At 40.3% G+C, this 12,474-nt stretch overlaps 1 protein-coding gene across 2 annotated transcripts in view; it reads right to left on the bottom strand.

Moving 5' to 3' along the window:
* The window catches only part of LOC133449001 (NACHT, LRR and PYD domains-containing protein 14-like), a 62,559-nt gene that overhangs the window by 29,676 nt on the left and 20,409 nt on the right, over nucleotides 1-12,474 (bottom strand). For both annotated transcript variants that reach the window (XM_061728060.1, XM_061728061.1), the window contains exons 8-9: nucleotides 8,217-8,390; nucleotides 7,891-8,067 (exon numbers count right to left, since the gene is read on the bottom strand). In XM_061728060.1, the coding sequence (XP_061584044.1) occupies nucleotides 7,891-8,067; nucleotides 8,217-8,390 (351 nt within the window). The remainder of the gene's footprint in view (nucleotides 1-7,890; nucleotides 8,068-8,216; nucleotides 8,391-12,474) is intronic.

Genomic DNA, 12,474 nt, shown 5'->3' with positions numbered 1-12,474 from the left:
TAAAGAAGGGGAGGGAAAGAGGTACTCCTATGGCAACATGGTACCTGGAAAAGAGGGGTGGGGGTGGGGGGGCGGTCCCTATTTTTTCTCCATTTATTTTTTCGTTTTCCCTTTTTTTTTTTTTTCTTTTCTTTTTTCTTTTGGGAGGGGGGTTGTCTCCACTGCACTACCAACACAAACCAAATAACTTATGTCTGATAGTTTTAAGGTAAAACTCACCTCATGGAACTGTAGAGGTTTGAATAAAATTGCAAAGATAAAACAAGTGATGAGCAGGATAAAATTCTTACAATCAAAAATAGTTTTCTTACAGGAAACTCATTTGATGAGCGGGGATATCTCTAAGATAAGGAGAAGGTGGCAAGGTCAGGTGTTTTCTGCTCCTTATACTACTCATTCTAGAGGAGTCATGATACTGATCCATAAATCAGTCCCCTTCCAAATTCGTAATGTTATAGTGGACCCGGCTGGCAGATATATTATAGTCCAAGGGACTTTATTATCTGAAAATATAAATCTGATAAATATTTACGGTCCAAATGAAGATGACCCCAAATTCTATAACAATTTATTCCTGACAATTTCAAATCTCTCTGGAAACTATGTGGTAGCTGGTGACTTCAACTGCACGCTGGACCCATCAAGTGATAGATCTTCGGGCTTTGACAATACCCATACCAAGTCAAGGAAGATAATACACCATTTTATAAAAGAGCTAAATTTATTGGATATTTGGAGATACGGAAACCCAGATGCAGTGGAATATTCCTGTTATTCTAGTACCTATAAAACTCATTCGCGTATAGATTATTTCCTGATTTCGGCATTATTTGTTTCCAAGGTTTAAGAGTGCCAGTATAGCAGCATAGTCCTATCTGACCATGCAGCAATTTCTATGATATATGAAGATGAACAGCTTGTAAGAGACCCCCCAAATTGGAGGCTTCAACCAGAGTGGCTTATGAACCCTGCATTTGTAGATTTCTTAAATAAACAAATTGACTTGTATTTTGAATGTAACACTTCTGAAACGTCGGCTAGTATAAGGTGGGAGGCATTTAAGGCCTTTATAAGGGGACAAATCATTTGTTTCACTAGTTCAAAAAAAAAGAGAGCACAACTTGAAATGAGGACGCTAGAAGAAAAAATTAAAAAACTCGAAACTGATCTGTATCAAAATAAATCTAGCACACCAGATATGCATACAGAACTTCTTACTCTCAGATCTCAGTATAATGAAATATCAGCTAATAAAGCAGCCGCCAACCTATTGAAACTCAAACAATCATACTATGAACAAGGGGAGAAATCCAGGAAAATATTAGCATGGCGTATTAAACAACAACAAACAGAAAGGTCAATTAACTATATAGAAGCTCCAAATGGGAAAACGATCGTTAACCCGTAAGAAATTAGTGAGACATTCAGGGTTTTCTATGAGAGACTGTATAGCTCTGAGTGCTCTCCCAACTTGGATGGGCAGACAACATTCTTGAATGACCTAGATATCCCTAAACTTTCTGAGGAGGAGAACAAGATATTAGATGAAGAAATAACACAACAGGAGATAGCAGAGGCGATAGGCTCTATGAAGGCTGGGAAAGCAGCAGGCCTTGATGGAATTCCCATAGACCTATATAAAACATTTCAATCCAAATTGGTGACACCCTTATTGGAGATGTTTCAGGAATCCTTCGGGAATGGTCTCCTCCCTGCATCCATGAGGGTTGCACTAATTACGCTGCTTCCAAAACCGGGAAAACCAAATACAAGATGTGAAAATATGCGGCCAATTAGTCTCCTAAATTCAGATGTAAAAATATTATGTAAAGTTCTTGCAAGAAGATTAGAAGGCCAACTTCCTCAATTGGTGGGAGGGGATCAAAATGGATTCATCCAAGGTAGACAAGGGTTTCATAATGTCAGGCGTGTACTGAATATCTTACACAGTCAAAGAGCGGCGAAAGACACGGCCTTGCTCTCACTTGATGCGCAGAAGTCGTTCGACCGAGTCGAATGGCCTTATATGTATGTTATGTTATAAGTGCTGGCCCGCTTTGGATTTGGAGATACATTTTGTAAATGGGTCAGATTACTTTGTACAGGACTCACTGCAACTGTTTTGACTAATAATGTGGTCTCTAAACCTTTTACTGTTTCTAGGAGTTGCCCACAAGGAAGCCCTCTATCCCCATTATTGTTCATTCTTGCAATAGAACCACTTGCAATAGCAATTAGGACGCACACAAATATTTATGGAATATGGGAAGGTCAGTTGGAACATAAAATAGCACTTTTTGCTGATGATGTAATTTTGTTCCTGAAAAAATTAAACAGCTCCATTCCAGCACTTGTAGATCTTATTGAAACCTTTGGAAAAATGTCAGGATACAAAATTAATTACTCCAAATCTTCTATAATGTTACTTAATGAGTGAGACAGGATAAATCACAATGCTCCCCTATCTCCTTTTGACTCTACAGATAATTTTACATATTTGGGTATAAAAATTGTCCCTGAGGTGAACAAGATTTCTCAAATAAATTATGACTCCCTCCAGAAAACCACGACCTCATCTCTTGAACGTTGGACAGCATTACCAATATCAATGATTGGCAGGATAAATATCCTAAAAATGAACATCCTCCCTAAATATCTTTATTTATTCCAAAATATCCCTCTACCACCTCCTTCATCCTTGTTTGCTAGAACTAAAAAAATGTTTACCAACTTTATTTGGCAAAATAAACGTCCAAGATTACGTTTATCTTTAATATATCTACCATATGACTGAGGAGGCCTTCAGTGCCCAAACATACAGTGGTACTACTGGGCAGCCCAACTGCGGTCCATCATGTTTTACTTCTCCTCTAAAAACACTCCTGCCTGGAAAGACTTGGAATCCTACTCGGTGAGGCCTAGCTTACCACTTCACTTGTTCTTGTATTCAGCGGATCGGAAAAGTTTGAGGAAAATACGAACAACCCTATTGTTTTAAATATGATTGACATTTGGTTTGATACTTGTAAATATTTGAACATCAATCCATCCTGGTCACATTTCAGTCCTATCTGGGGTAATGCCAATTTCAAACCAGGGAGTAGCGACCCAGGATTTCGAAAATGGGCTGATGGGGGATTAAGGGCAGTGCAAGATATGTATAGGAAAGATGGTGTATTTATGTCCTTTCCAGAAATATCAACCAAATACAACATCCCAAAAACGCATTTCTTTAAATACCTTCAAATTAGAAATTTTATATCATCATCTCAAAACTATTCGTTAGACATACCTATTACTACCTTATTAGAAACAGCAATTATAGGACATTGCTATGATAAAGGCTTAATTTCATCCCTGTATGATTTGCCCGTATCCGGGTCCGATGAATCTTCAAAACATAGGCTGCAATTGTGGATGGAAGACATAGGGGATGTAATATCACTGCAAGACTGGAAGGGGGCATGTATGAAAGCTCAGAAACAAACAATTAATAGCAACCTGAAACTTATTCAGTATAAATGGCTGATGCGTACATACATAACCCCAGTCAAACTGCACAAGTTTAATGATAACATCCCTGATACATGTATTAAGTGCAACGAAGCAAGAAGAACGTTGTACCACTGCATATGGGAATGTGTGAAAGTGAAATCCTTCTGGCAGGATATTATTAATATGATTGATCAGATATTAGGCAAAAAGTTACCAATGGATCCAAGGTTTTTTATTCTGGGTATATACCCAACTACGCCAAAACTACAAAATAAAGAATCTAGACTTGTAGATATGTGTATATTACAAGCGAAACGTATCATTTCCCTTAATTGGAAGAATGTTGATGGACCAAGAATCGGAAGATGGATTAAAGAGATGGCTTTAAACATGACAATGGAAAAGATAACCTACATTATCAGACGGAAGCAACATGTTTTTGACGACATCTGGAGACCTTTTATATGTTTTTTAAGACATGATACTAATGTTGGTAACTTACTTCAGCAGGAGGAGGCTTAGAGGGAGTAGAATATTCATGTGGGGTGATATAATGGCCTGAAAATATCCTTGAAATACATCAATGTCATAACTGATCTCAATATTTGTATGCATGCATTTGTATGTATGTCTGTATTCACACGGGCATGCATATACTGTATACTGTATCACATCCAGGGTACTTATTTAATGGATATCTATGTTTAAGTGTTTCTTAATCAATACTATATCTATTAATGTTTTTCCCCCTTTTGCTCTTTTATTATTATTATTTATTTATTTTTTATTTATTTATATTATCTTATTTATTTATTTATTTACTTTTAATTTTTTACTTTACTTTTATTTCTTTATTTTTTTATTTTTTTTTTCCTTTCTAGGGGACAAGGGGATGGGAGGGAGAACGGGGAGAAAAAGTTTGCTTTGTTGTCTGTAACAGTGACTGATGTTTGTCTTGTTAGAAACTGCAAACGAAAATCTAATAAATACATTTAAAAAAAAAAAATGATGATGTTTGAGTGTACAGATATTCAGTATATGATACTGCTGTTTAAATGAGTCCCATGGTTATTTGGGTAAAGTAGTGAAATGTTCCATGTTTTCCATGGTCTGTGAATGTCTCATGATGTTTCAGGGTTTTGTCATTTGATTAGCCAGGTATCAATCTGGTGTTTAGCCAATCTGTGCCTGTCAGAGATGGATGTAATCCACCTACCGGATTCGAAGGGGGCGGGGCTAAAGAGAGACGTGAGAGAGACGTGAGAGAGACTGAAGGCTGGTGACGGTGATGAGACGAGGAAAAGAGAAAACGACAATTAACAGTATTTGGAGGTTTAATGAGACCGTTTAAAATTACTGGGTTATTGACCTTTTAAGTCGGAGGGTCTGTTTTGAGTGTTATTGGTACCCATTGAGTTACGTGAGCAAGTTCAGAGTTGATAGAGCCGGGAGAGAGGACCGCATGTCCGAGACGCCATTATTGTGCTTGTAGAGCTAATGTTAGCCACGCCTTGGTTAACTGGGAGAATACCGCGTGTGTGTGTGTGAGGAAGACATATTGTGCGCCGAGGTTCCTGAGTGAGTATGAGCATTCTTGGTCGGGTAACAATATGGACATTTATGAGAATGACCAGTGAAGTTATTAGCGTTGTGGAACTTTGTGCGTAGTGTGTCTACACCCTGCACGCCTGCCTGCTGCTGAGCTGCTGTTGCTGTAGAGGGCGCTCAGGATCCACGCTGTCGCCAGGAGGACCGCTGCTGCTGCCGCTGCATGGGGATGTGACGGCGGAGTTCGGGTTCTTCATCAGGGTTTTCCACCTTACTCTTCTGAGTGAGGGTTTGGGGGACTGTGGCTATCCGTGAGTACTGGGAAACACTTTCACAAGGATACGAGCTCCAACTCAACAAGCGCGCCAACGATATGGTACCATTTTGACTTACAAAACCCCGGGGTATTCATTTTATTTCTTTTTTTATTTTATTATTGAGCTCAAGGGTCACCAGGTTGAATTAAAGGGTGATGCCCTATGTTTTTTTGGGTTATGTAAATAAATACGTTATTCCTGTTGAACATATCTGCAGTCATAAGTGTTTATTTAAGTGTGGTGTTATCAGGACTGTAGTGTGTTAAAGCTACATGCATGGGAGTGTTTATTATGACAATGTAGCTATTGGATCAGCTAACCAGGCCTCTCTGCACCCTAGTGACAGTCATACGTTCTAAGGTTAAGTAAACTCAGTTAAACTGTCATATTTTCGTGGGCTCCCTCCAATTCAGCTCCCATGCATCAGGGCTCACTATCTATAAGGGATCTTGCCGTGACTAAGCTGAAATAGAATAGAATTGGTTGGGAGGGCTACATGACGATGCTGAACATCTTCTGCCCCATGATCTGGTGTCGACTGTCTGAGGGAGCAGCAGCAGGAAGAGCTGGTGGTCGTTTCACTGGATGACAACTTTATCTACTTATACAGACACAGATCTATTTTATTGGAATAAAGGTTGGGATGATCAGAAGCGTGTTGATTGACAGACTAATGTTACTTCCTGTGTGCTTATTTCCTGCATGCTCTCTGCACGCCTCTGCTGCTCTTTTCCCTCCATAGATGGCTGCACGCCAGCGTCCACAGACGCCACACGGGTTAAAGGCTGATGGGTGTTGAAGAATATTATCAAAACCAGTTCAGAAGTCCGCTGTGGTGTAGTGAGTTTTATTCAGTAAGCCGGCGGTGAGCAGGCCGACACAGTTCAGGTCTGAGTTGGTGTGCCGACCCAGAGTGGTTGGAATCATGACTCTTTATACAGTAAGTTCAAGGCACAAAAGGCAGGAATAAACAAGCCAAGTGAGATACAAAAACAATTTACAGTCGGATGTGATCTGTGGCCAAATTATCGGGCAAGTTATCGGGCATTTGGCATGACTGTCACTAAATTCTAAATTACCCCATAGGGTGTTCTGGTGGTTCAAGTCTGTGGCCAAATGAGTTGGTATTAACATATCAGTCAGTCAGGAACTTCATCATATGGCATTCCGGTGGTTCAAGTCTTTGTTGAAGCTACTTCCAAGGTGTCGCCCCTGCAGGGGGTAGGAAGCTGGAGTTTCAGGTCAGCCACGGTGTCACAATGCCTCATCATGGGAAAACATGCGTTGTGGTGGTTCTGGCGTGGGGAAGGGTTTATCAACGAGCGTTTGTCTCCGTTCCTCCAGAACTAGGACAACAACTGCTGCAGGAAGCTTCTGAACGTCACTCATGAGTTCTGGACCGGTGAGCTGCTGACTGAGAGAGCTGTTGGATGCTTCCATTGTTGACTCAAGCAACAACTTTACTTTACTGTGGCAGGGTGGAGTGGCTGCAGCTCCTCCACCCTGCCACATTTACAATATGTTCTTATGTGGGACAGTGAATGTGCAAACAGCGCGGAGCCAGGGGGAGAACGCCTGCTGTAAAGCGATACGGCGCTACCGACAAACCCCAACCTCACAGCGACTACAGCGGGTCCATGAAGGAACCTTCTGGAGGGAGATGAAGAGTTTCCTGCATCTCTCCCTGCCAGCTGATCACCCTCATCATCCTCACCTCTTCCTCTTCCTATTTAAACCCGTCTGCAACTCTCACTCTCTGCCATATTGGGTTTGTGGTCACGCTGCAGATACCGGTCTCCAGCAGTTCTCCTGGGACTGCTATGCTGGACCGGATCTGTGTCCTTGGACCTGTTTTGAGGTCCAGCCCTGATCGGTACGTCTGTCTGAGCTTAACTGCCTTTCTTCGGTTCTGACCCTGGCCTGCTGTTCCTGGATCTGTGTTCTGCCTCACACTAACCGAACTACAGCCCCTCCTGGTTTCTGGACAAGTGGTCCGTCCCTGCATGGTCACCATATCGCCTCTCTTGACCCCTTTTGACTCCTATTTGGGTCAATAAATATTTAGATGAGGGCTCTTTACGCATGGTCAGCCGTCATTTCAGCGCAGTCCGCTCAAACCTCAGAACTAAATGTTAGTTTGTTAGCCATCAGCAGAAACCCGTCTTCCTTCAGGACATGTGTGGTCTATGCCTGTCTTCAGCGGGGGAGGGGTCTGTCTCCGTCAGAGATTGGCTTTCATAGATGATTTAAAGATGAATATGTAACTCAGTTTTCTCTGGTTCTGTCAGGTTCTGTCTGGACGTTCATGACAGCAGGAACACACATGTATGATGGTGAGGTGTGTGTGGTTCTAACAGAACAGATATAGATCACAGCAGGTTTCACATGAAATGTGACTGAATGATGAAGAAGCAGCAGGAGGTTCAGATGATCAATACCTGAAACACCTTCACCTGGACTGACGGTGTCTTCTCTGTTTGAGGAAACCAAAATCTCCAAGAAAACTCTAAAAGCTCCAGTCAGAACCAACCTGAGAGTCTGCAGCTGGTAGTCTGGACTCTCCACCAGATCAGACAGCTGCTCTACATCTGCAGCCTGCAGCTTGTAGTTGAATCTCAGGTCCAGATGTTTCAGATGGGAGGGGTTGGACTTCAGAGCTGAGACCAGAGAAGAACAGCTGATCTCTGACAGACCGCAGCACTGCAAGCTGCACAAAGACACCAGAGAAGAAGAAACCAGAGCAGTAAAATGGTCAGTGTGGATCAGCAGGAGATCAGCCTGATGTCTGCAGGTTAGTGTCATCACAACTTTCACATCAGATTCATCTAATGAACACACAACTAAAACATGTCTGACCTCAGAGTCTCCAGTCTGCAGTCTGGACTCTCCAGGAAACCACACAGATGTTTGACTCCTGAATCCTGCAGCTGGTTCCAGCTCAGGTCCAGATGTTTCAGATGATAGGGGTTGGACTTCAGAGCTGAGACCAGAGAAGAACAGCTGATCTCTGACAACCAGCAGCGCTCCAACCTGAATGAAGAAGAAACAGTTGATGACTTCTGTTAAAATAAATGTTTCAGAAAAGATATGTGAATAAATAAGTTCATAGTTAAATAAATGTTTTCCTGATCTGTGTTTATTGACTACTTTTGATCATTTAAGTAGTTAATGCAAATTGGCAGTAATTTGGGCTTTAATGGTTTAAAGAGGGAAAAGTAAGTTCAGAGACATTGAATTACTTGTAATTGTATGTTGAAGAGCAGGAATTCATGATTGAAGAGTCGCTCATAGTGAAAGAAAATGTTAGTTAAAGGTGAACGATCACTTGCACATCAGGTGAATTCTATTGACTTTATTAAAAGGAACCCCAAGTTCTCTGAAGGTGCAACTAACTCAGGTCAGCACCTCATCATGGTCACATCCACTTGAGAGGTGCTACACTTCCACTCAGACTGCACTTTAAACTTCAACTCCCACTTTTACACTTTAAACATCATCACACATCTCTTCCAGGAGAAAAGGGAGAAATAAACTTCTGGACATGTTTAATTAAATTAATTACACTATATTAGCCTCTAAAGGGAACTGATGGTTGCAGCAGAAAGAGTCAGTGTTACAGAGTGTGGAGCATTGTGACAGCACGTGGCCCCCTGCAGGGCTTTGAACTGGACTCAACACCTTTGAGGTAGCTCCAACTTCCTACCCAGCTTTCTACCCCCCGTGCAGATCCCAACACCTTGGAAGTTGGTTCATACAGACATGAATCACGAGAATACCCTAGGGGTAATTTAGAAGTCTGTGACAGACATGCCAAATGTCTGATAATGACATTTGGCCACATATCACATCTGACTGTAAATTACTTTTGTCTCTCACTTGACTTGTTTATTCCTGCCTTTTGTTCGTTAAACTTCTTGTATAAAAACCTTGTTACAAAATCACTCGAGGTCGGCACACCAACTCAGACACGATCTGTGTAGGTTCGTTCACCGCCTGCTTGCTGAATAAAAACTCACTATACCACAAAGCGGACTTCTGAACTGGTTTGATAAATTCCTCAACAATTTGGTGCTGTGACCCGGATTGACAATAGACCTTCGATGGGAACTCCTTTTCCAGAACAATGGCACAATCAGCGACTCTATCTAAAAATTTATTTTTTGCAAAATCCCAAATTATTGTTGCTGAGTTGTTGTCGAAAGTCTGTGGACTGGAGTACCAGAGAAAAGGTTGACATCATCCTGAAATTTAGGTAAGTCCGCTGTGTGGTTGTGAGCAAGGGGTTATTGGGAAAGGTTATTGTAGAGATGTTTAGGAATGCTGACAATTTCATAACACTTGAATTTGATTGTGTTGTGAGAATTTTTTTCTTTGCTTATCCTGCCTTAGAATTTGACTCGCTCTTCTAAAAAGGTTTAATATCTCGGGTAACATTAAAGAGAGAAATGGCCAGAACGCCATGGTTGGTCTGAGTACCAAAAGAATAGTCCAGTGGGACTTATAAGCATATGCAGGACTTCAGGTCCATAAGTGTTGGAACACTGAGATATTTGTGAGAAATAGACATATACTGTATGTAGAGGAACTGTTTTTATTGTATAAATGGGGATGACTCGCTCTCCCCAAATACTTGAGGTATATTTCATTTCTGCAAGGATCTGACGTGCTCTCCTTGCATCAACAGGAATGATTTGTATGCTCTGAAGTAGACTGATGTTTGGAAGAATTAGCAAGTGATTTGTGGGTAAAAGTAATTGTAATTGAAAGTTTTTTTGGAGGGATCTTACAGAAAGAAAATGGAAAGTTTTTGGGAAGTTTTTCAGTAAGAGAGTCAGAGAAAGAGTTGACTGGTCCTTTTAAATACATGTATGGTAATCACGGTACCGATAGTTTTATTTGGTAGTTTTATTTGTTACTTAGTTAGTATTAAATATGGTTAAAATAACTAAAAGCACTTCAAACTCCCTCAGATCTTTGGAGGGATGAAAGTAGACGCCGTAATGCAGAATCCCAAATAGCTTCGTTTACTGATCAAAATAAAAAGCTGATGGCTCTACTAGAAGGATTTAAAAACACAACGCAGACAAAAATGAAATTAGAGAACCAGTTAAATGATCAAATCAAAACCTTTATCCGGACAAACAGATTAAAGAATCAAGTGACGATGACACTTCTGATGACGACTGGATTTTACAAAAATCCAAGATCTGTTGCCTACAAAATTTGGAGGCAAATAATAGTAAGAGATTTTAAATAAATAAACAAAACTGGCTAGAGGAAACAGCTGTTAAACTAACTTTGCCACATGATTTGAAAAGTAAAGTACTTGATGCGCAAAGTACTTGATGCTTGTAGAATTCCCTTTAATCCCACAGCTGTTGTCAAAATCACACCAGAGCAAGCTCAGACCTTTTTACAATATTTATTGCCTTAACAGTTCAAAGGGAAGTAGATGATAATCCCAGGGAACTTTATGCTAAAATAATGTTGACAGCTAAAGAGAATTGTGGTCTGTCACAAGATCAGATCGATCGATTTCCTCCAGGGTACATGCAAAATATATATTTGCTAATTGCCCTCAACAAAGGGTAGGGCTGGATAACGCAGAAAAAAAAAGAATCTGAAATGTATGAAAATACTAATGTTTGTCAAAAGTGTTTACAGCAGGTTGAGCGCAAAGAGGAGGCACAGCGGAACCAGCCAATTAATTAATTCACACCAATCAACTAAAGGGCCCCACGTCACACGTCTCAAACAAAAGAAAATGAGAACTGCTGGTGAGCCCACATAATCTCTCTCCTGCCTATGATAACTTCATCATGTAAGTGCATGGAAATCTGTCTGTGAGCCAACTATAGTGTCTATAAGCCTTCTGAAAGCATGTCTAACTAATCTTTAACTAGATGTGTCAAGTAACAAAGTACAAATACCTCATTACCTTACTTAAGTAGAAATTTTGGTTATGTATACTTCACTGGAGTAATTATTTTTCAGACGTTTTTTTACTTTTACTCCTTACATTTTCACGCAATTATCTGTACTTTTTACTCCTTACATTTTAAAAACAGCCTTACTCTATTTCATTTCGTTTTTTTTTTTTTTAAACTATCCAGTTAAATTGTGCCATCCGGATAGAGTGAATTTGGTTGTGGTTGGATGAGAAGTATAAACATAATACCATTCCGACACCCTATTGGTTTGTACGTGTCTGCTCTCTGAAACACATGTTAATGCTCAATAGTGCACATATATGGTTCTTTAATATATTTGCATTATACTAAGATAACTTCATTTTCAATGGCTTTTAGCCTTAAAGGTTTTTCCCCCCTTATATTACTTTTACTTTTATACTTTAAGTAGTTTTGAAACCAGTACTTTTATACTTTTACTTGAGGAAAAAATTTTGAGTTGATACTTCAACTTCTACAGTATTTTTAAACTCTAATATCTATACTTCTACCTGAGTAATGAATGTGAATACTTTTGACACCTCTGTCTTTAACACTCGTCCTTACCTTTCCTGTTTTCTTCACTGACGGCTCTGCTTATAAAAATGGAATACCATACGCAGGTTATACAATTTGTGATAATTATTAATTGTTGAAAGCGCCGCCTTGCCCTCCTCCAGCTCCACCCAAGTAGATGAAACTATATACACTGATCAAAAGTTAAAACTGTTACAATCTATACAGATTCCAGATATGCTTTTGGTTGTGTACACGATTTTATATATTGTGGGCGAACCGAGGATTTATCACATCCTCGGAGACACCCGTTAAACGTGGTAAATTGATTGGTGAACTGTTAGAAGCCTGTCAACTACCTTCATCTATTGCTTTGTTAAATGTGAAGCCAAACACCCAGTCCAAGGACCCTGTTTCACTTGGCAATGCTTCGGCTGACCATGCAGCAAAAGACACTGCCAAATTGGGCTTACCTGTCCCTGTAAAGCTTTGCCCTTCTATACCCGCTAATGACCTGGTTTCTCCTAATGATGTAGCCCTCCTACAAGAGACTACTGAGGTGAAGAAACACAGATTGTAGCATTCCCATGGTTGTAAAAATGTAAATAATTTGTGGGTCAGCAACAACGGCCGCGTTGTGAAACCCACAT

This window comes from Cololabis saira, chromosome 8 (genome assembly GCF_033807715.1).
Source record: "Cololabis saira isolate AMF1-May2022 chromosome 8, fColSai1.1, whole genome shotgun sequence".
NCBI classification, from domain to species: domain Eukaryota; kingdom Metazoa; phylum Chordata; class Actinopteri; order Beloniformes; family Belonidae; genus Cololabis; species Cololabis saira.
The sequence above is the reverse complement of the archived record's forward strand: the minus strand, read 5'-3'. Positions and strand labels throughout refer to the sequence as shown.